The 23,676-nt window shown below is 50.1% G+C and overlaps 2 protein-coding genes across 2 annotated transcripts; both read left to right on the top strand.

Moving 5' to 3' along the window:
* Positions 1-615: 615 nt before the first annotated feature.
* On the top strand, positions 616-11,259 carry Alad (aminolevulinate dehydratase). Its single transcript, XM_055611622.1, has 12 exons — positions 616-704; positions 5,161-5,333; positions 6,227-6,277; positions 6,787-6,883; positions 8,375-8,510; positions 8,614-8,697; positions 8,788-8,876; positions 9,417-9,472; positions 9,556-9,643; positions 9,736-9,822; positions 10,124-10,253; positions 11,110-11,259. Exons 2-12 carry the CDS (start codon positions 5,221-5,223, stop codon positions 11,169-11,171), a joined length of 993 nt encoding a protein of 330 aa, XP_055467597.1. The 5' UTR covers positions 616-704; positions 5,161-5,220; the 3' UTR covers positions 11,172-11,259.
* Positions 11,260-18,590: 7,331 nt separating this feature from the next.
* On the top strand, positions 18,591-22,710 carry Hdhd3 (haloacid dehalogenase like hydrolase domain containing 3). Its single transcript, XM_055611623.1, has 2 exons — positions 18,591-18,830; positions 21,602-22,710. Exon 2 carries the CDS (start codon positions 21,736-21,738, stop codon positions 22,489-22,491), a length of 756 nt encoding a protein of 251 aa, XP_055467598.1. The 5' UTR covers positions 18,591-18,830; positions 21,602-21,735; the 3' UTR covers positions 22,492-22,710.
* The last annotated feature ends 966 nt before the right edge of the window (positions 22,711-23,676 follow it).

Raw genomic sequence — 23,676 nt, 5'->3', positions numbered from 1 at the left:
ACCCATTGTAGACAAACCTGAAACCCCTATCACACTTGGATGGTTAGGGTTTTTTTCTTTTTTCTTAAAAAAAAAAAAGTTTTTTATGTCTACATCTTTCACATCTCTCAACGCATGACAGTTTGGGGGCTGAACAATTACTGGAATAAATTTGTCTGAAATGGGCAGTCTGCTGCTGAGCTCAACTTTAAAGCGCTCAGTCGGCCAAAATGGATTTATCTGCTTTGTTGTAAGGCAATACCGTGGTGTTCTAACGTCCTTGACACCCCATTTTTCTTTTACCAAAGAGTAACACATCCAGTTTTGGCTCGAGGCTGAGAAAAAGACCGTCAAGTGAACTCTGGGATGAGTTCGTGATTGCAAAACAGGGATCCTCCCAGAGGCGGACCCCTCGGGCCTTCCCACCGCAATTGAGGCCCGCGCAGGGTGGGTGGGAGGATGGGCGGGTTCTCGGGCTCCCCGGAAACTCCGGATAGGCCCAGGTTCCAGCCCGCCACGCGTGGGCCGGACCTGGCGAGCCGACCTGGGATGCAGGGACTTGAGGGCAGGGAGTAGCGGCCGCATTCCCGCAGGGGCGGGCAGTGGGAGAGCCGCTTCCGGGTGACCGGCCCCGCCCCCTCGCGGGCCGCGCTTTCCGAGCGGGAGAGCGCCGGGTCTAGAGCGGCGGCTCGGAGCGGCGCGGCGGCGAGCGGCGTCCCTGGCAGGTGAGCGGGGCCGGCCTCTGGGAAGCGGCGGGTTGGGATGATGACACCAGGACGAGGCGAGGTGCGTCTCAGATGGCACTGTGCTCCCGAAGCTCTGACGCTGCAGCGGAGACGGGGTTCCGGTGCACCCTCTGGAGTGGACGGCGATCTTGCCGCTACGTGGTCTTGCGAGTCCGGGCTCCGGGGCGCAAAGCTGGACTCCACCCGCTCCCTTTCTCTGCGGCCGCAAGAGTAGTCTCGGTCTCTGCAGAGCGCGAGTTGTCTAGCAGGCTGGAGAACTAGGGGGAAACAAAGAGAGTCGCTCGTGCTAGGGGTCGACTTCTGCTCATTCAGTCATTACAACAACCCATCGAGGTCAGCCCAAGCCCCAGTTTACCCCTCGAGAGATGGGAGGTCACGCAGATGGAAACAAGAGTTAGTCCCCAATGCCTTTTAGATCCGAAAGTCACACTTAACCATGCTGCTACTAGCAGTGGCCAGGTCCGGGTTAAACCTCTTCCCTTCCGTACACTCAACTGGAGCTCTCTGTTGGCTCATCTCTGCTGGAAATATAGTGTGTGAACTGTCTTTCTAGTGCCGAAGGTCATGGTGAGAACTGAGGTCTGCTGGACTCCCGAATTTTAGACCAGATTTACAGCTGACCTGCTGTATGAGTCAGTACCTGCCCTTCTTGGAGTTCAGTTTTACCCTTGTTTATGAGAAGCTCTCAGCTAGAACTTTTATTAGCAATCTATAGAAAAGCAACTCCTAATTTGAAATGGCTAGACCCACGCAAGGGAGGTTAAAACCAGCACACTGGACAAGGTCCAGTTCCGTCTTTAATCTCTTTTTCCAACACTGTGGCAGGTGGCAGAAAGAGTATTTGGGAAACCAGGCAATCCCTTTGCAGAACTGCAGGACAGCTGCCTTTCCTGGGCCTTTTTGGGCCTCAGATTCCCCCAGCTTTGGACCTTCTACCTAGCTGGCCCTCCTGACTTGCCTCCTCCCCAGCCAGTGCAGAGCCTCCCAGAGCTGGCAGCAGCTCACCACTATCTGTGCCAAGAGCACAGCCTCTGGAATCCACGGGGGTGGGGTGGGGGGGCACAGTCTGGAAGCCCAAGCCCTAAAGCTCTTTCTCAACCGCCCCTAGTGGCAGTCTCCCTTCCAGGTTGGGGGATGTTGCCCTCCTAAGGAAGGCAAGATTTTTAGTCTTTCAGAAATGGTATCCTGCACTGTCTCTATGAAACTACCCTTGACTCTCCAGACTGCTCATTTTCCTTCTTGTCCAGCACATGCTGCTGCAGGGCCCCTGTCCCCTCTCACCTCATGCCCCAGGTGAAATGAATGTTCTTCCTAGGGTATGGTGCAGGGTTACACAGTACACAGGGTCACTCAGCATTCGCCATGGATTTACCACTACTGTGCTGCTACCTCCCTGTCAGACACACCTCATTGTTATCTGATCTTCTCTACAGCTTGCAGGCTTCATAATACCAGTGCATTTTAGATTTTGAAAACAGGGATCTGAAAGGCCTTGCCCAGAGTTATAGAGCCAGCTCTGGGGTTGTTTGATCCAGAAGCAGTTCTTCTGGCACCACCTTGTCAGCTTGCCAGCAAAGTGAACCTGTTTGAAAGCGGGGGAGAAAGTGGCCTGGGCCCCTACGGTCTTGTGTTCCTGTGTTGGACACAGGATTTAAGCTCAAATCTGCAAAACCCCTTAATTTGGGGAAATTGTCCTGCCCATGTTTGGAAATCTTCCAGACTCCTAAGGACTTCTCTCAAAGTAGAACCTTGATCTAGAATTGCTTCTATAAAACATAAGCAACTCTGGCTGCCTTTCCACTCTGTGGAAATTAAACAGCTACTGTAGTAGACTGTAGTATAAAGCAAGGACTGGAGGAAGTCAGGGGCTTCAGGGTCAGCCCCTATCTCTGCTCACTCACTGTGTGAGTGCAAGTCCTATGGCCTTCCATCCCTTCATTTCTGTCAAAATGTGAGGGACTGAACAGAATTTTTTTTTTTTTAATTTGCACTGACATCCTCTCAGTTTTGTCTGGTAACCAAGATAAAAACCTAAATCCAGGCAGGAGCTATTTCAGTGATTAAGAGTATTTGTCGCTCTCACAGAGAACCTGGGCTCAGTTGGCCCAATGACCATCAGTAACACCAGTGCCAGGGGATCCAACAACCTCTTCTGAACTCTGGGCGCTGCAAACTTGTAGTGCATGTACATGCTTATAACAAAACACTCCCAGCTATAAAATAAGTCTTTAAAAGTTAGAAAAAACCCCAAAACCTAAGTCAAAGTTGAACTGTTCCGGCTGGGGAGGTAGCTCAGTGATGGAGCACAAGGGTCCAGGAGCAGCGGGAGCGCTCCCCCCACACACACCTCACCACTCTTCTCCTCCTACATCTCCCAGCTACCTTAACATAGAATTTGGAAAGCACAGCTCTTAGGTGGCCCTCCAAGTTTTACTTTTAGGCAGATGGCCTATCAGTTGTTCCCTTAAGCTCTTAAAGGAGAAGAGTGAAAGCCAGGGAATGCAGGTGTGGATTCCAGGAGCCAGGTCCTGCTGCAGAGATGGTTCTTGGGCAGATGAATCCAAATATGCACCTGGTTTCAAAATCTGGCTCCAATTCAAAATGGCATTGAGCAAGTGCCATAGCCTGCCCAGCCTCTAAATGCTATGAGATAAAGTACTACCTTCGGTGCCTGCACGTGATAGATTCACTGCATCAGAAACAGTCTAGGTAGAGGGAGACCAAGTGGAATCCAGAACAAATTCATATTCTGGCTTTATCACTAACCAGCCATGGGCAGATACTTTTATATAAGTCTCTGGGCTACCTCTGTCACACGTGACAGCCAAATTTTGCACAAAGTGGATGGATAAACCCTCATATGTGCATTTAGGAGTTGAAACCTCTCTAAGGAGGCCTGGCCTCCCTGTGTCCTGTGATGAGGCTGGCCCACCCAGAGGTGTGGTGGTAGGGTTGGTCCTTGTGTGGCTCCTGATAACCTCAACCCCAGCAAGGAGGAGGTTGGGATAAGATGGGGCCCTGAGCTGGTTGGGAGGAAGCTGAAGGAGACTGAGAAATAGCAGCCACACAGCCAGGCACACTGAAGGAGCCAGGGTTCTGCACTTGTTTTCATGTTTAATTTGCTGTAGGACTTTGGTAAGTACCTGTCTGTCTGGTCCTTGACTTCCCCCTTGTTGAAGGACCAGAGATTTAAGCCTTCCAGCCTATACTGTCTGTGGCTTTTTTTTTTTCTTTCTTTCTTTGCTTTTCTTTTCTTTTTTACTACTTGGCTGCTTAGTAGCCAAAAGTTATCTCCAAAAGGAAGTGTCTAAAATGGAGCTAGCTGTCCAACTCTGCAGCCCGCCACGCTCTTCCTGCTCCATCCCTGTCTTGGTTGTCCCTTGGGTCAGAGCGTCCGCCCTAAGAGACAGCCTCTTGGCTGCCTCAAGATGGCCCTTCCTCCTCCGCCTCCTTGCCTCCCACTGCTCCTGTGCTCCTCTGCTTCCTGTCTGCTCTCCTCAGCCACAGAGTTCTTAAAGCTAGGCTCTGGCCAGGCCAGTGTCCTGTTTTGCTGCTCAGAGCTTGCCCCTGTCAAATTCCCTCCCCACCTTCCACATGGCCCTTGTTCCTTCCTCAAGGCTTCAGAACAGTCCACAACCATCCTCATTCACTTTTTTGAGGGAACACTCTCTCTTCACCCCTGCCAGATCCACACATCCTGCGAGCAGAACCCAAGTCCTGTCTTCCACAAGCTCTTCTGCCCTCCTCTCCAGGTCCATGGGTCATGTAGGCCTGGGCTGCCAGGTTCTGTAGTACATTCATACATGCCTCCAGGGACTTCCAGAAGGCACCTGGGAGGGTGCTGCTGTGGGCTGGCACACAGTAGATGCTCCTGAAACAGTGTGGCACCCAGGCTTCCTTCAGTCTTATATCACTTACGTGGCGTGCAGTTATTGTCTTGTACTCAGAGTGATGAAATATTTGCTCTCTGCTAGAGTCTGTGTGGGGGTGGGAGAAATGAACTCGACACAGCCCATGCCCTGCCGAAGCTCTGCACAAGAAAAGCCAGTGCCACAGAGAACTGTTATAGAAGAGGGATTGTTTAAATGTTGCAGTGATCAGTGCTTCTCAAAATAAACGCAAGGAAGAATTGGTTGTTTCTCTTTTAGTCCTAATTTTCGGATTCTTTGCTAAGATACCATTTGAGATTACTAGAAAGCTGGTTGTTTACCTAGCAGCCCTGTGCGCTACAGCCCAGAGGCTGTCATTAGGCTGAAAGCCCCCCAAAGCTTCTGCAGGTAGCCTTGCCTTACCTTGTCTTGGGGGGCAGCAGTCAGTAAAGCCACATCATGAGTAGCAGAGGCTGGAGAGACGAGGCAGGAACCTGGAAGGGCTGTCTTCCAGATGTGACCCTGGGCGTGGGGTTGTGTCTTCTGCTTCCTGGTGCCCCCTACAGAGCTGAGCCTGCAGCGGACCCCCCAGGAGTCTGGTTCCCCCCGAGTAGACAGCCTACACCATGAATCACCAGTCCATCCTGCACAGTGGCTACTTCCACCCACTGCTTCGGGGCTGGCAGACCGCGGCCTCCACTGTCAGTGCCTCCAACCTCATCTATCCCATCTTTGTCACGTGAGTCCCCAGAAATGGGCCAGGCCTTGGATCTGCCTCGGGTTGGAGGACAACACTGGTAGTGAAAAGGAAGGATGGAGGTTTGAAGTGGGCATCAGCGAGAAAAGAAGTTTCACAAGTGGCCTGTGAGGTTAAGAATGGTAGCCTTTGGAACATAGAAGCCCTGAAAAGAACTCAGTGACTCCATTTGTAAAGTCAGTACTCTTGCCATTCTGAGCTTTGGTGGTTAACACTAGAAGAGGGAGTAGCTGGGTCAATCCCCGTTCGCCTAGGTGGTGCTCATTAAAAACAGTCAAGCATTAAGGCAGTTAGCAACCACGGAAGGTGTTTGTGGAGTGCTCACTGTGGACCAGGGGCTATGCTAAGCACCTGTGTGCCTTACTTCACTCAGTCCTGGCCTCCGCACCAGAGAGAGATAGGCGTCCTCCTGTGTCTCAAGTCTGGAGGGCGAGGATTGTTACTGGTTTGGCTCACTGTTCTTATCAGTGCCTCGCACACTACACAGCACATAAGAAGTGTTCAGTAAATTTTCACTGGGTGAAGAAATCCATCTTTATGGGATCCAGTGAAGGACCTGAGGCTAAAGGAGATACTACAACTAGGTCAAGGTCACTTGTCAAAATGTACCTAGGCTGGGACACAAGGGCCTCTGACTTCAGAGTCCCAAGTCCTTCCTGTTCTTGGTACAGTGGCTCTTACTGTCACACTATTACTGTTCTTGTTATGATTTCAGACCCTGGGCTTGGCCAGGCAGGGGACCCAGTCATGGGATCCTACCCCCTCCCTCCATCTCTACTCCCATATCCCTTCCCAACTTCCCATCTGTCCTTCCTAGTCACTCATCACTGGCCTTCCCACGGCCACCGATCCATAGCCCTTCTCCGCTCTTGCAGGGATGTTCCTGATGATGTCCAGCCTATTGCCAGCCTCCCAGGAGTGGCCAGGTAGGCATGGTGGGTGGCGGGGACATGGTGCAAGGAGAGATTTCATGGTGCAAATGCCAGGGGATAGAAGCACGTGCTAAGCTGTTTAGCCAGTACAGTATGGCAGGCAACCTCAGAAAGTAACAGACATCCCATCAGGGGGACTTTGTGGCAGAGGCTATTCTAGGTAAGAATGGAGCTTGAGGTGGGACTTGAGAAAAAGCCATGGAGGAGTTGGCTGCAGCTAACTCCATAGCTCTGCTGTTTGTGACCCAGTTTGCCCACCTCTGTGGTGGGTATATTATACTTGCCCCTGGACTGTGGTCCTTGCGTCCTCCTGGTACCTGCACAGCTTGGCTCCTCACTGAGGATCGCACTGAAGACCTTTCACCTGCTAGCAAGTGTGTTACCACAGAGCTATGTGCCAGCCTGTAGCTTAGCTTTTAATAGAAGCATTGCTTTGAAGGGGTGGAGGCCTGGGCAAGGGAACCTATTACCTCAGCAATACGCACTTCCTTGACCTCCCCCAGGTATGGGGTAAACCAGCTGGAGGAGATGCTGAGACCCCTGGTGGAAGCAGGCCTGCGCTGTGTCCTGATCTTCGGCGTCCCCAGCAGAGTTCCCAAGGTGAAAAATGGAAAGGTTGAGAAGGAAAGATGAGGACTGCAGATGGCTCCATTTCAGACCTAAGCCCAGTCCTAAGACCCGTAGTGAAAAGCTGGGCAGAGCAGTACACACCTGTGATCCCAGTGTTGAGGCAGAGACGCAGGGATGGATCCTTGAGGTTTGCTGAACAGCCAGTCTGCTTGAATTGAGGAGCTCCACACTAAGTGAGGACCTGTGCCATGGTGTAGAGGAATGTCAATTCAGAACATGGCTATTCTGGCAAGAGCTCACATCCAGAGACCTTCTAGGTCTGTGAGGTCTGTCTGGAATACAAACACACTTTTAATCCAGGAAACGGAGGCAAGCAGATCTGAGTTTCAAGTAAAAGGTGTGGTGGTACATGCCTTTAATCCCAAACAATGAAGGTAAAGATAGTTTGTAGAAAGAAGTACTCATGTTTGAAAGTGATGTCTGATTGAGTGGCAAAAACAGTGATGAATCAGAGAAAGATTTGACAGATTAGGATATACCCAACTCTCAGGAGAAGAGAGAGGAAAGGGAAGCTACTTAAGAGGCAATGCAGAGAGTAAAGAGGCTGTTTTTATCAGGACAGTATAGAGAGCCAGGTTTCGGAGAGAGATTGAGAACTCAGGTGAAAACCAAATGAGCCAGAGAATGAGGAGCCAAGAGATTAGAGCAGGAGGTTGAGCCAGAACAGCTGAGTTGAACCAGCCAGCCCAGAGCTCAGTAAGAACAAGGGTGAGCTTATCAGCAGTAAGTCTCAGAGGCTGAAAACATTCTAGGCCTACATTAGATTGTAAGGAGGCTGGAAGCATCCAGGACTAGGCCTTGGTAATCAGATAGAGGCAGTAAGTCTCAGAGACAACAATTACCTCAGGGAATAAAAGTTCCTTTTACAGCATGGTGGTATATAACTTTAATCCCAGTGTGGAATTGGGGGGGTTCAGGCAGGTGTCTCTTGAGTTCAAAGCCAGCATGTTCTAGGCCAGCCAGAGCTACACAGTGAGACCTTGTTTCCAAAGCACTTAATATAAGGTGGAGAGTAATTGACATTCAGGTTTTTTTTTTTTGACATATGGTTTTTATGCACACACACACATGTGCACACACACACATGAACACATGTATACATGTTAATGAAGGAAATAAAAAGGAAGACAAAGTGAGAAAGGACCAACATTGCCATGCTTACTGCTTTTTTGCTCTGCCCTGTGCAGGCTTTGAGGGCCAGTACTGTCTTTGGGTTTGCTTTGCCTTTGACTCGTAGTCAGGAAGTTCATAGGTAGGACTGCAACACCCTAACTGGGTGAGCCAAGCCCCCTCTCCAGGCTTCTGCTCTTCTCTGAAAATAGGGCCAAGCCAGTACATCCTCATCCAGAGTCTGCAGTGAGGTGGAAGAGAGATCTGGGCTGTGGTCTTCAGTGGCAACCAGCATGCCTTCTGAACAGCGTGTGTAATAAACACACCACCCCGTCCTTCCCCTGCCTCTAGGATGAGCAGGGCTCTGCAGCTGACTCGGAGGACTCCCCAGCCATTGAGGCTGTCCGTCTGTTGAGGAAAACCTTCCCTACCCTCCTAGTGGCCTGTGATGTCTGCTTGTGCCCCTACACCTCCCATGGTCACTGTGGTGAGCTGCCTCATGCCCTCATACCCAAACCCCGCTTTCCCCCAGGGTGGACACAGGCAAGGACCCAAGGTGCACTCCCAAATCCATCCATCTTGTCCCCCAGGCCTCCTGAGTGAGAATGGAGCATTCCTAGCAGAGGAAAGCCGACAGCGGTTGGCAGAGGTGGCACTGGCCTACGCCAAGGCAGGTGAGTGGGCCCCTTAGTAGCAGGGATGGGGAGGTGTCATAATTGGGCAGGAGAGATCCGGATTTCTGAAGGCCACCCTTCATTCCTCAGGATGTCAGGTTGTAGCTCCGTCAGACATGATGGATGGACGTGTTGAGGCCATCAAGGCTACCCTGCTGAAACATGGACTTGGCAACAGGGTATGGATGGGGGCAGGGAGGGGTGTGGGGATGGAGGGAGGAGAGTGCCTTGGCCAACCCTAGCAATATGGCTAGTCCCTTAAGCACCTGCTTGCAAATGTAAGGACCTGAGTTTGGTCCCACAAGTTTCCCATAAGTCGTGGGAAAAGCAGGCATGGTGGTAAATGCCTGTAATCCAGTGTTGATGAGGTGGAGCTTGCTGGCAAGCCGGCCTACCCTTGGTAAAGTTCTAGGCCAGTGTGAGATACCTGTCACCAACAAAAGGCAGGTGGATCTGAGGAGTGATACTGGAGATCTAAGCTCCATGTGCATTCGCGCACACCTGCATGCACACCTGAGCCCAGTTTGCACACTCAAAATTGAGAGCAACACTGGATGAGGCCTTTGAGGGCCATCCCAACCTCAGGGCAATTGAGGCCAAGTGTTGGAGGCGTGCTGGATCATAAGCCCTCTGCTTCCTGCCTGGGACCTATCCCTGTCACTTCACCCTGGGATTTGGGAAGGGCTAACTCAGCCTAGACTCCACTGTCTTCCCCATAGGTGTCGGTGATGAGCTATAGTGCCAAATTTGCCTCCTGTTTCTATGGCCCTTTCCGGTGAGTGGTGCCTGCAGTGGTCTGTGACGGTGCTGGTCCATTCACCTGGAGCTGGCCCCCAGCATTGTGCTATTGTGTTGCAGGGATGCTGCTCAGTCAAGCCCAGCCTTCGGAGACCGCCGCTGTTACCAGCTGCCTCCTGGAGCCCGTGGTCTGGCCCTCCGCGCAGTGGTGAGAGAGAGAGAACTTAAGCCCCATATCCACACTCCCTGAGCTGTCCTGTTCCTGTCTCAGCACTGCCCACACTTCACCCTCATTCATAGGCCCGGGACATTCAGGAAGGAGCTGACATACTCATGGTGAAGCCGGGATTGCCCTACCTGGATGTGGTGCGGGAAGTGAAGGACAAGGTGAGCACAGAATGGAGGGTGGGAGAGTTTGTCCCGACACTGGACCCTAAGGGAGGGACTCTAGACTCTGTCTCTGAGCCAGAAACAGTATGCCCCTGAACAGGGCCCTCTCCTCCCATCCCTGCCTAGGTGCTAGCTTGTCTCTTCTGCTATGGCACACAGGCACCTTTGAACAGTTCTGGCTGGACACTTTTTGAATGAGCTGGACTGTCGGCAGTAGCGCTTCAGAATGGGGCCCTGAATATTCAGACTGGGCAGGGAGGAAGGGACGGTCACTTGAACACATGTGTCATCTCTGCAGCACCCTGAGCTCCCCCTTGCAGTATACCAGGTGTCTGGAGAGTTTGCCATGTTGTGGCATGGAGCCCAGGCCGGGGCCTTTGATCTCAGGACTGCCGTACTGGAGGCCATGACGGCCTTCCGCAGAGCCGGTAAGCAGGGGTGGGGTTCATGACCTGTGTCACAGGGACTGATGGGAACTCTGCCCAAGTAGGAAAGCAAAGGTCTGAGAGGCCTGGATTCTTTGCCTGGAAGTTCTAATCTCTAGGCACAGACAGAAAAGAGTATGTAGAAGGGCAGAATAAATGTGCAGCAGTGACAAAAACAGGACCCCCATATAGCTTTTTGGTTGTGAGAAGCTGAGCAAGCCACTGCTGTCAATCTCAGGGTCCTTGTCCATCAACTGGGACAAGATACCTGGTCCATATGTCCTGAGGACTACCTGAGACAGTATGCAATGTATGCTTACCACTCCGTAAACGGAAACAGATTTGTTAATATCCTGGTTGTCGAGTGGTTCAGGCACCAGGGCCAGGGATTTAACAGCAGACACCTGTTATCCCCACTCCCCAGAAAGATCCATAGAAACAAGTAAATTGGACACTGTGGTACAGCACTGAAACCTGTGGGGAGATGGGGTCTAAATTAAGTCAGCGCTGGCTGGGTCTCCACAGTGACATGGCAGGAGGAGAAAGGACCTCAGCTCAGAAGTAGAGTCTATAGTCTGGTCTCAGTGCATCATGGGGCCTTGGTGCCAGACCAGCAGGGCATTGAGGTTGTGTTTGCCACCTTCTTTCTCTGCACATGTCACACACCAGCAAATCAAGGGCCAGAACAAGAGAATGACTTATTCAGTGTCTGGAGCTAGCTACAGACAGGCTTTGTAGCACCATCGGCTGTGGCACCAGGCTGTGCCTCTCCGTAGTGATCTTTCCCTGTCTGGCCCCCCATTTCCCAATTGTGCTGGTAGCTGATGTCACATCCTTCCCCCTTCTCTTTTCCACATAGGTGCTGACATTATCATCACCTACTTTGCACCCCAGCTGTTGAAGTGGCTGAAGGAAGAGTGATGGAAAAGTGTGTAAGACTTGATCTTGACAAAGCTCTCTGGGCCTTGTAGAAGTGAAAACCAAAGTAAATGCTGCTGTTAGAACTGTGCCCTGTGCCCTCTTCCTGCCCACGTTGCAGGGTGTAGCGCCCTGGGTGGTTTCTGCCAGTATGCTAAACTCCCACTCACAGCTGCATCCTCACAGGCCCTCCAAGTTTCCCACCCTGGCTCAGCCCAGAGACCCACCTCCCTGCTCTTCTGAGGTGTAGCTTCAGCTTGGCAGAAGCCAAGAGCCCTAAGGGCAGGCCTAGGGCTTTGGGACAAGAGAACAGTTAGATCTTGATCCTCAAAGACTTATTTGTTAATGAGGATCAAAACCCAGAGGCAGCAGGAAATCCTGCCTGCAGGAGATGCCAGCATCAAAAAGTCTTTATGAGTAAGAAAGTTCCTGAGAACCTCTGTCCAGGGCAGTTTGGACAGTAGGACATGTAGCAGCTTGTCTCTATAGAATTTATTTGGAGACCGGGGAGTCAGATAAGATGTAACAAGGCAGTTGAAGTGTCTTGGAAAGGTCCAAGACAGAGAAGCTGCCCCTGAGTTGAGACCTCAGAGGGACAAAGAGGACCAGGAGACATGCTCAGAGACCCCTTTGGTAGGAGGAGCTTGGCAGGGCTGGAGACAGGCAAAAGGAAGGTGGTAACAGTTTAGAGGTTGGGATGGTTAGTTCCCCATCCTGGCAGAGACCAAGGTTTTGTTTTGCATCTGAGGGGCAGCCATCTTAAAGATTTTGGATTGTTTGGTTTGGTTTTCTCCACTAAGTTCTAAACCCCTGGCCTCACTCATCCAGGCAAGCACTCTGCCACTGAGCTATACCTCTAGTCCTTCAAGAGATGTTATAGAGACAAGACTAGAGATTTTGCTGGAGGGGAGTAAGGGAACAAGATGGAGTAAGGTTGTCTTTGTGGGTTTCTGAAGTTGCCCATCTAGTTTCAGTTCCTTCATCTGACATTCCACACCCATACTGCCACTCATGTAAGTTAGGGCCAGTTTGCAAGACCACCTGACTTTAGAATCCCTACTTTAGCCCCAAAGCAAGTTTAGCTCAGACTCTGAACGGTGTCATTTTTAAACTGCAGAGTTAGAGTTTCTAACTGGCAGCTCCTGCAATCAGACTGGTTCCAACTCTTGGTGGCTTTAGAGCTGTGACTAATTCACCTTAAGAGCTGATCTTCCTGGTTTCTCAGACTTCTGAAAGGTCTCTACCAGAATCAAATCAGTCCTAAACCATCCCTTTCTGGGAGGCTGAGCATAAATCTAACATCTAGAGCCCAGGTCACTAGTTTAAGACATGCTATCATCAGGCCAGGGGTATACCAGACTAGAAATGAACTGTCTTGGCTTCCCAGACCTCTTCCACAGCCTCTGAGCTCTCCAGTTGAAATGGTTCATGTGTTATAGAAGGCTTTTCTAGACCATCAGAACCATCATCACTAAGCCAGTTCAGAGATGCAGGAGACATGCCGCCCTGCAGGGACCACAGATCAGACGTGTCCAGGGACAAATGGTAGACACTGAGCAGACACAATGGCAAATGTAAAGGTCACCATGTTCTGACCTTTGAAGGATCAGTGTTGGATGAGCAACTAAGCTGAGACATAATTGGCCACAGGTGTCCCAGGAAAAGAACCATTGTGCAAAGTTCCTGGGGCCAAAAAGGAGCTAGATGAGCACAGGGCTGGTGTGGCTGGCACAGCAGGAAAGATACAAGAATGAGTGGCCCGAAGACTGGAGTTTCAGTCCAAAACATACAGGGGCTTTGACACTACATTTCTCTAACTTTATTCCAAGATCAAGGGGTACTTCAGGGATGTCAGCAGGGGAGGACTATAGTGTGTTTCTTTTCTCTTAGTAACACCATGGCACGGTACAAATGACATGTTTGAATTGCATGGGCTAGAGTGACTGTAGGAATGCAGAAAAGGACATGGATTTAGGATATAATTAGAAGGTAAATTAGACATGAGAGGTGAACCTGCTTGTCTGGGTGGCAAGTGGACCATTTAGTGGAGAAAGCAGATTCAAGATAGACCAGAATGCTATTTTAGCTTGGCTTATATTTGTGGCAGAACTGGGTTAAACCACAGCTATAAAAACAGATGCGGCATTCTGACCCAACTCCAAAGCCTCTATCTTTAACCAACAGTGAGAGTACGGCTGCCCTCTCCTGTGTGATTAACTGGTATGGGAGGAAGGCCTTGGCACCCATTTTCCTTTAGGCATCATAGTATGAGTGGGTTCCCCCCCCCCAGGGTCTTGTCTCCTGAAGTGCCCACTTGGTGGCAGCCATATACATCTTTACAAAGCAGGCACAGGCAAACATGGATCACACCTAGGAGGTTAAAGCAGGATTTTCAGAACTAACCTGAGCTGCAGAGGAAGATCATTTCTTAAAAGCAGGAAGGGACAGAGTTATCTGGAAGGGTTGAAGTCAGCCTGTGGATCTGTACCCCATCCCGGAATAGAGAATGTAGACCTTCACAGTCTGGCGAGCCATGTTATCAGACATCTGAGCTGGGTGGTGGTCCAGGAACCCTAAATGAGTGAGACTTGGTGTTCTCATTCCCCTCAAATGTGCGGGTTTAGGCTGGAGCTTGTCCCTTTAACCCCCTAGGAGTGAAGAACACTGGGCCTAGCCCCTTGCCCCACATTTCTGCCACAGGAAGGCCTGTGACTGTGGCAAGCCTGCTTCTGGGCACTCTTGCCTGCAGGGTCTAAAACCCAGTTCAATAGGAAAAAGAAACTCAACTGATTTTCAAGCCAAGATCTTGATAATGTCTGGTGTGTGTCCCCAGGTCAAAGGCTTTTTTATCTCTTGGCCTAGGGTAGACTTTAGCTAAGCCTTCCCAGCCAACAATGTGATCCTCATAGCTGCTGAAATGACCCCTATGATTTGTAATTCTGGCAAAAAAAACGCATTCTCCCCCATCCCTACCATAACAGCTCTGGAGATCTGTGATTGCTCTGTGCAGGTCACATGTCCACCATTTGGCTCACCCACTGAACTGGACAGAGATGGGTGACCACATTACATAAAAGGCTGACAAAGCCTTGGCTCTCATACCAATGTCCTCTTTGCCTGGAATGCTTTTCCCCTAAATCTCTCCTTTTATGTTCCGATCTCAGCTGACCTGTCGCTTCCTCAAGCCTGACCCAACAGTCTCTGTAAACTCATCCTCTATTTGGATTAGTGAATATAAGAAGCCAGAATAACAGTAGTTTTAAAGATTTACTTCTTGGGGCTGGTGCGATGATTCAGCAGGTAGAAGGGCCTTGCAAGCCTGACCTGAACTTAACCCAGACCTGAACTTAACCCATGGAACCCATTGTGGGAAAAATCAACTTGTAAAATTCCTGACCACTATGTGTCTGCTCTGATACATTTATATATAACCTCTCCAAGCAACCTGGGGCTGGTTTGCCAGTTTGTGCAGGCAGGGAGATTGATCTCAGCTTCTGTCTTATTCTGTTATATCTCATTTTTCATCTCATAATCAAAGATGGTAGTCTTAGCTGAGTGTGGTGGCACATTCTTATAATTCCAGTACTGGATGGCTGAGGGTAGGAGGATCATGAGTTAATGCCATCCTAGGCAACATAGCAACAACTGACAAAATTAGACTCTGCACCAATGGGGTGGGAGTGCTAAGACTGAGCGTTAGATGATGCCTGCTGAGAATGGGGAACATGAGAACTGGCTGTGTAGTGAAATGAAGCATACTGATGGCACCTGCTTTCCACACCTTGTTACTCATCAGTGATGGAAACTGATGTATGCTGGGACACGTTCAGAAGGTTCACTCCTGCCTGCTGTCCTCAGCTACTGAGATGGAAGCTTCACAAGCCCAGGGGTTGGAAAACAACCCAAGAGAAACTGAACATAACAGTTTCTGATATGTGTGACAATCCCAAATGTCTATCAGCAGTGAGATGCGCTCCATTCATATTATGGAATGTTCCAATTCTGAGAATGAAACAGGACAGCCACACAGTGAGGTGTGGACTGACCTCAATAAAACACAGAAGCAAAAAAAGGACAATGTATCTGGTGGATTGTCCTGTTTACAGAGCTCACAAACTACAATGAAAAACCAGAAGAAGGATGGAATATAGGTCAGTGGTAGAAAGGGTACTTGCCTGGTCCTGGTTCAGTTCCAGCATCACATACACACACACAAAGAAGTGCGCCATGGTGGCTCATGCTTGTATCTCAGAACTCAGAGGCTGAGGCAAGAGAATTGCTATGAATGAAATAGGGCAACCCCATAGTTCTGGGCTACCATATTAGATCCTGTGGCAAAAAGAAGAGGCAAGGTGGGCATTCTTGCTACCATTTGGGGGATAAGAAATTAAAGCAGACATGCTCTAGACATCTAGACTGGATGGGAGGTCTAGGTAGCAGTTGCAAGGGTATACATATTGTGAAAATTCAATAAACATACTTTTTATTTAATTTTTTAATGTAGTCTTCTGTAGCTCCCTGTGGGGCCCAGGGAGCCATGGGACTGGAGTAAGCCAACCTGGAACAAGAGTGGGGTCTAGGTGTGTCCAAAACCCAGAAATCTTATTCTGGAAGAGTAGGAGTAGGACCATTCTCTTCCCCTTCCTGCCCCCCCCCCCCACCGCCCAGCCTGCACACACAGCATGAAGCCCTTTGGCCCTGCTATTGACCCCCTCCCAAGGAGTCACATAGCCAGGTAGCCAGGTTAAACTTCCTCTCCCCTTCTAAGGTCATATCAGGCAGCACCTGGAATTCCTCCTTCTGCAAATGAGGCACTCACTCTGATAGCTCCTACTCACCCTGTAAGGTTTAAGTAGCCTTTGTCCCCCCCCCCCAACTCCCCATTAAAGGCGCTGTCTCACTAAAGTTGCCCCTGAGATTCTGGCTCACCTAGCTCACAGCTGCCCGTGGTCTCTTCGAACCCAGCCATTCCTGCTTCACTTTCCCTATCAGGTAACACCAGTCCCCTCACAGGCCAATCGCACTGCAACAGACAGGGCAATGGAGCCTTACCAGCATAACCCTGGCTTGCCTGGAACTTGCTATGTAGACTGGCCTCTGCCTATGAAGTGATGGGTTAAAGACACTACCACACTCAACATGTACATTTAAAATTTTTAATATAGACTTATTTATTTATTTAGGTTTTTTGAGACAGGGATTTTCTGTGTAGCCTTGGCTGTCCTGGACTCACTTTGTAGACCAGGCTGGTCTCAAACGCACAGAGATCTGCCTGCCTCTGCCTCCCTGAGTGCTGGGATCAATTTATGTATGAGTGCTCTATCTTCATATACACCTGCGTGCCAGAAGAGGGCATCACATCCCATTCTAGATGGTTGTGAGCCACCATGCAGTTAACTGGGAATTGAACTTCATGACCTCTGGGATTGCTGATAGTGCTCTTAAAACACTGAGCCATCTCTCCAGCCCTATGTACATTTCTTTCTGTGTGTTTTAGCTGAAAACGTTTAAAAAGTAAATGAAAGACTAAAAGTAATAAGAGATGTATACCTGGCAGGTTGCACCTGCCTGGATTTCCTTAGTGCCTTCAACAGGAAACTCAAGGAGGGGAAATGCTTCAGATAAGGAACATGATTCCCCAGTGGTAGGGTGATGATGGTGGATGCCTTTTATCCTAGCACTCAGAAACCCTGTCTCAAAGAAACAAATGAGAGAGAGACAGACTGAATGAATGAATGAATGAATGAATGAATGACTTGACTTCCCAAAGAGAAAACACCCCAAGCTAGGAACTGAATAGTAGGGAGCCAGGGGCCATAGGATGGACCAAGGGATGAAACCGTCAGAGGATTTTCTAATTTAGTTACGGGATGAAAAACATATCCATTAAATTGTACCTATGTGCTGTTTGTCTGAAACAGGATCATGCTTCATAGCCACGGCTGGCCTGAAACTTGGAGTGATCCTTCTGCCCTGGCTTCCTTGTTGGGCTTGCAGGTGTATACCACCATACCTGGCTAACTGTACCCAGCTTGGAGCTTGCAATCAAAGACACTAGATTCAGAATATCAAAGACCACCATCATCTTTCCTGTGACACCCCGGGCTTCATTATTATTATTACCAGTAGTAGTAGTAGCAGTACTAGTATTAATATTAGTATTATTAATTTGCTGCTAGTAATCTAGAGAAAATAAAAAGCAGATTCCAGAGGCCCAATAGTTAAGTCAAGGTCGTGACCCCCGGTGAGCAGATGCACATGGCAAACCCTCTCTGGAATGTACAGTATGGTGGCCCTGTGCTTTGTGGAATGTGACCCAAAACAAAGCTTAAGCACCTAGCAGTCTATTTTCTCGTCTGAGAAGAATCTCCCTAAATTCTCAAAGAGGTTTTCTATGTGGTCATCCGTCACTGTGCCATTGCCGTATGGAGAGACATACGGAGCCACAGGTGACATCGTCTTGGAAATCCACTTAAAACTAGCCTGGATTCTGTTGGGAGTTTCTTTGGTCTTCAGGGTGGCAGAGTTGGGATCAGAACCTAAAGGGTTAGGTTCGAGGTGACCCTAAAAAGAAACAGCCAGGGATCCTAGGATTCTGTGAAAAACAGGTGGGCCTCTGATGGCCTGGCTTCCCTTCCTACCTCCGTTTCTGAGAATCAAGCCTATGATACAGAACCAGTCCAGCAGGTGAGCCCGCTGGGCCGTGACTTTGCACTTTGTGTCCTGAGGCCCAGGAGAGGGAGCTGGTCCATCTCGCCAAAGTCCACAGAGCAGCCGGGGAGATAACCGAGGGGGTGTTTAAGAGCGTGTAGGTGGGGGAGGGGAAGAAAAGAGCAGTGGGAAGCTCCCTGCGCCAGCCTCCCAGCTTACAGCCCATTTCACTTATTTACTTGGTTTTTGCTTGTCCCTTGTTCATGTGGGCAGGAAACTCATTTTCCTGCTGTGTCCTCAGCGAAGAATGGTTCGGGCACAAAGCGCAGGTGCCTACTTAGCACTTGGCAAATCTCCAGGTTGAGGGTGCAGCTTTGTTTGCTTTCGGCAGAAGATAAACATGTATTTCAGTTATAAAAACACGACTTTTCCTTCCCCTTAAACGATTTTTTACAAAGTACCTAGGGCAGACAAACACGGTGGCGATGCGCCTATAACCCCAGCGCTTGGGAGGCTGAGGCGGGAAGGCCTGACCTGCCCGGTGGAACCCTATCTTAAAACGAAGTGTCTAGGTTACAGCAGAGGACAAACTATGTGGGTGTGACCAACAATCTCTTTCTAGAACCAGTTGGGGCCTCTCAGAATAGAGGGACAGCGCCAAATCCCCCATCCCAGGGAGGCGGGGCCGGGGTAGAGATGAGAAGCAGAGATAATCACTGGAGATGTGATCATGAGGATCGGGAAGGTGGGGAGGAGGGTGGTGAGCGGCGAGACAGTGACCTCGAGAAGCGCGGTTGTGGGCCGGAACAAGGAGCTGAGGCTCGGCGGTGACAGAAGAAAGGAGGCCTAGGAGTCGCAGCGAGGGCGGGTGACCGGCGAGAGGGAGGAGCTTGGTGAGGCCTAGAGCAGGGCGGGGCCCGCAGGAAGGGCAAGTCCGAGGGTCGCCGGCTTTGGCGCGCCGTGTGCAGCCGGTGAAGCGGCCGCTGCTTCTCTGGTGGCTTTCCCAGCCAGGTGGGTGCGGGGACCCGGGAACGGGTGGGTGGCGCTGAGCCCTGGGGGCGCCGTGCAGCCGGGCGGGGAACAGGGCCCCGGAGCCTCCTGGCTCAAGTCACCCTGCCTATGGGGTGGTCAAGCCTGCAACAGGAGCTCCAACCCCGCTACGACTTTTGTCCTGTGAGGTAGCTGAGCCTGAGACGTCCCGAGGGCTTTCAGATACAGGCCCCGGCTGGGCCTCAGCCTACCCCTCTGCGCAGTGAGAGCCCGTTTAAAGTTTTGTCTCCCTATTTCAAGCTAACTTAAATGGACCTTTGTCACATTTCTCTAAGCGCCCCGCCCCCACACCCCTCCTCACCTCTATCTGCACACGTCTGGCTGCATTCTGAACGAACCCGGGCACCACATTCAAAGACACAGTTTTGCAGTTGTCTCTGTCTGGGGACAAACTTGCAGTCGGTCGCTGACTCCAGGCAGAGTACGAGCATTCTGGGTCTTGGGTCGGTCGCCCTCCTGGGTTGGCCTTCTTGGCCAACTCAAGGAAGGATGGAGAAGTTGCAGCTCAAAGCAAGTAGGAACAGACTATCCCACCCTGTCACAGGCTCAACATAATCCAATTTTTGAAAGAGTATAAATATAGGTAAGCAAAGCCCAGTGGACTCTGGACATTTGGGTTGTGATACAGGCTGTGTTTGCAGGCTCACTGTGACCTTAGGCATGTAACTGCTCCTCACCAGCTCCATCATCCCTCACCAGCCATGTGGCTGGTCAGTCTATGGAGACCTTTCTCTTTTTTTGACATTACTATTATCATCCTTCTTCTTTTTCTTCTCTTCTTCCCCTCTTCTTCTTCCTCCTTCTCCTCCTTCTTTTTTGCTTTTGGTTTTTAGAGAAAGGGTTTCTCTAAGTAGCTTTGGCTGGCCTAGAATTCACAGCAATCTGCCTGCCTCTATGAGTGCTGGGATCAAAGGTGTGTGACACCACGATAGGCTTTCTCCTCCCCCCTCCCTAGACAGAGTGGGAGGTAGAAGGAGAGAGGTTTCTCTGTGTAGCTGTGGCTAACCTGGAACTCGATGTGTAGACAGACAGGCTGGCCTCAAACTCAGAGATCCACCTGCCTCTCACTCTGTCTCCCAAGTGATTGGATCAAAGACGTGCACCACCATGGCCTGGTTGTAATGTTTTTTTTGTTGTTGTTTTTTTTTTTGTTGTTGTTTGTTTTTTAATGAAGTCAAGTTGGAAATTTTATTGATTGTTTTATTATAGGCTTAAGCATGAGGGTTAGAAGGAAAAGAAGCACTCAGAGGAAGTCAGGCATACTCAATTGTGGATATGGGTTTCCCAAAGAATGGGTGCCACTTTTTTAAATTTTTTATATTAATTACAGTTTATTCACTTTGTATCCCAGTTGTAGCCCTCTCATTCCCTCCCAATCCCGCCCTCCCTCCCTCATCTCCTCCCATGCCCCTCTCCAAGTCCACTGATAGGGGAGATCCTCCTCCCCTTCCCTCTGACCTTAGCCTATCAGGTCCCATTAGGACTGGCTACATTGTCTTCCTCTGTGGGCTGGTAAGGCTGCTCCCCCTCAGGGGTTGATGATCAAAAGAGCCAGCCACTGGGTTCATGTCAGAGACAGACCCTGTTCCCATTACTAGGGAACCCACTTGGGTACTAAGCTGCCATGGGCTACATCTGTGTAGGGGTTCTAGGTTATCTCCATGAATGGTCCTTGGAGTATCAGTCTCAGGAAAGACCCCTGGGCCCAGATTTCTGGGTGCCATTTTCTAATACTTGTAACAGGGTCATGGGCTGGATTGCTGACTCAGAGGTGAAGAGCACTGACTGCTCTTTTGGAGAACCCAGGTTTAGTTCCCAGCACCCACAGTGACAGCTCACAACTATTTATAATTCCAATTCCAGGAACTGGAACCTTCTGGACACCTTCTGGCTCTACAGGCACCAGACATGCCTGAGGTTCACTTACATACATGAAGACAAAACACAACACACAGATAATAGCAGTCATAACTGCATCCTGACTTTGACCTACAAGGCTGTGTACCTGAGCTCTACCCTGAGCACTAGACTTTGCCCAGCCTCAAGGCAGGTGTTATATTTCCTGTTCTTTTCATGGGTCTCCTGAAGAACTGCACCTGCTAAGGAAATTCCCTGAGTTCAAAGACTAACTTCGGATCCAGAGTTATAGCCTCATGGTACATATTGACTTCATTATGCTTGTTTTATAGTTTGTTGTCTACAAAGAAATCATTATTTCATACCTAGACATGCTACAGGGGGTGGAAACCTGCCTTCTTCACCATTTCTGAGCTCATAAGATGCTCAGAAATGTGTTTTGAAACGAATGCATAGATTATTTTATTTAGCCCAAAAATCTTCATTGGGTTTTCTCTTCTGAGACAGATTCAGCCTGGGCTAGTCTCAAATTTGGTATGTAGCTAGAGATGACTGAACTTCCAATTCTCCTCCATCCTCCTTCTCCTAGTTGCTGGGATTACAGGTATGTGCCATTATGCTTAGTTAATTCAGTCATGGGATCAAACCTAGGCTTATGTATGTGAGGTAAGCACTCTAACAAAAAAAACAGCCAGAACTCCAGCTTCAGCCCCAAGATCTGGTGAGGCTGGTGCCCACGTGCTTCTCTTCCACAGGAGATTCACAGGTGTTCAGAGAGTAACTCCTCAGGCCATGTACTCAGTATTTCAGAATGGAAACCCAGTCTCTGACATCAGGGCCTCGGCGTCTATCTCACCTGTTGATTTGCATTTTAGGATCCTGTGCTGACACATTTCCAAAGTGCCTTGTGTCAGCCTACAACTCTGACCTGGAAGCCGCTGTTAGCCTGTGGAGGAGGGGTCTGAACCAGCTCACTAGTTCCTGATTCTGGGGCCGTGAACTTGATCCCATGGCGCACCGGCTGCAGCCGCGTCTACTGACATGGGATGTGAAGGATACCCTGATCAAGCTCCGCCGCCCTGTTGGGGAGGAATATGCCAGCAAGGCCCGGGCCCATGGGCTGGTGGTGGAAGCCCCGGCCCTGGAACAAGCCTTCAGGCAAGCATACAAGGCTCAGAGCCACAGCTTTCCCAACTATGGCCTGAGCCGTGGCCTTACCTCCCGGCAGTGGTGGACAGAGTTGGTCCTACACACCTTCCATCTAGCAGGGGTCTCGGATGCCCAGGCCACGACTCCAGTTGCTCACCAGCTCTATGAAGACTTCAGCAGGCCTTGCAGCTGGCAGGTGTTGGAGGGGGCTGAGACTACCCTGAAGGGGTGCCGTAAGCGGGGTCTGAGGCTGGCAGTGGTCTCCAACTTTGACCAGCGACTAGAGGATATCCTAGCAGGCCTTGGCCTGCGAGAACATTTTGATTTTGTTTTGACTTCTGAGGCTATGGGCTGCCCTAAACCGGACCCACGGATTTTCCGTGAGGCCTTGCGACTGGCTTGTGTAGAACCTGGAGTGGCAGCTCATGTTGGGGATAGTTACCTCTGTGATTACCAGGGTGCTCGGGCTGTGGGTATGCATAGCTTCCTGGTGGTAGGCCCAGAGCCTCTGGACACCTCAGTCAGAGATTCGGTACCTAAAGAACATATGCTGCCCTCCCTATCCCATCTCCTGCCTGCCCTTGACCTTATGGAGGCCTCAAGCCCCACATCATGAGACTGGTGAAGAAAGTAGCTGAGACCAAATAAATGTTATAGGCAGGGAGTCCCTTCTTTCTCCCTTCTCCTGCAGAAGGAAGTGCCTTGACTCCCTCTGCAGCCCCCATCAATAACCTATTCTGATCATGCAACAGTGAGGGCTTGGCAGTAGGCTGGTCTCAGCTCACTCATCCAGACATGTGTCCCTTTTTGTCATTACAGGATGTCTGTGAATGTGTGGAATGTGTATCATAGCCTGTGTGTGGAGGTCAGAGGATGATTTTGTAGACTCTGGTCTCCTTTCAGCTTTACATGGGTTCTGGGAATAGAACTCAGATTGTAGAGTTTGGGCAGCAAGTGCTGTCAGCCAATCACCTATGACCAGCTCCCTCTGTCCCTTTTCTACCTCAACCCCCACTGCATATCCAAGGAGGGCCCATCTATTCATAACTAGGTTTTGTTTTGTTTTATTTTTTTGAGGTGGGTTGTTGTGAACTTATTCTAGTCCGCAAAGGCCTGGGAACTCATGATGATCTTCCTACATCAGCCTTCGGAAGGCAAGGATGGCAGGTGTGAGACACTTTCAAGAGCTAGGGATGTAGAGCACAAGCACTTGCTTGTGAGGTCCTGGGTTCAAATTGTAGGCATGTGCACAAACACCTTCAAATGCTGTTTTTACAGCAATGACTTTTTATCATTGGAGATCTGAAACCTCACTGTGCAAAACACAAGATCAAAAAAGCACAGGAAAATTGAAATAGAAATCCCCTCTCAAACCTTGGAACCTCAGGGTCAGATGAGTTTGAGAGTAAGGGTGCAGGGCTATTCTGTCCACTACACCCTTGAGTGGAGGACACTGAGCCTTAAAAAGAACACGTTTTTTACTTGTGCCTGCCCTACCTCACGTACCTCAAAGCTACCCAGCAGGGGCAGAGGTGGCATAACTTCCCCCTCCACTTTACATATGGGCATTGTAGCACATGTCTGTAACCCCAGCATTCTAGAGGTAGAGTCTTCCGAGTGAAGAAAACAAAAATGGAGACCTGGTAAAGGCTCAGTGAGGAGCATTGGGAGCTCACTGGAGAGGTGGCTCAGTGGTTTGATTCTCAGCACCTACGTGGCAGCCCACAGCTGCAGCTCCAGGAGACTGGTACCACCTCTGGCCTTGCAGGTACCAGGCATACACTGGGAGTACACACATATA

This window comes from Psammomys obesus, unplaced genomic scaffold (assembly GCF_907164565.1).
Source record: "Psammomys obesus unplaced genomic scaffold, mPsaObe1.curated_primary_1811, whole genome shotgun sequence".
Taxonomy (NCBI): Eukaryota; Metazoa; Chordata; class Mammalia; order Rodentia; family Muridae; genus Psammomys; species Psammomys obesus.
Note: the sequence above shows the minus strand (reverse complement) of the source record. Positions and strands in the feature narration are given on the sequence as shown.

Bases quoted from the DNA above. Each gene is read 5' to 3' on its own strand.
- Hdhd3 (XM_055611623.1), top strand. From the start codon at position 21,736: ATGGCGCACCGGCTGCAGCCGCGTCTACTGACATGGGATGTGAAGGAT.
- Alad (XM_055611622.1), top strand. From the start codon at position 5,221: ATGAATCACCAGTCCATCCTGCACAGTGGCTACTTCCACCCACTGCTT. The intron at 6,884-8,374 runs GTGAAAAATGGA...CCCTGCCTCTAG, and splicing joins TCCCCAGCAGAGTTCCCAAG to GATGAGCAGGGCTCTGCAGC. The intron at 8,511-8,613 runs GTGAGCTGCCTC...CTTGTCCCCCAG, and splicing joins CACCTCCCATGGTCACTGTG to GCCTCCTGAGTGAGAATGGA.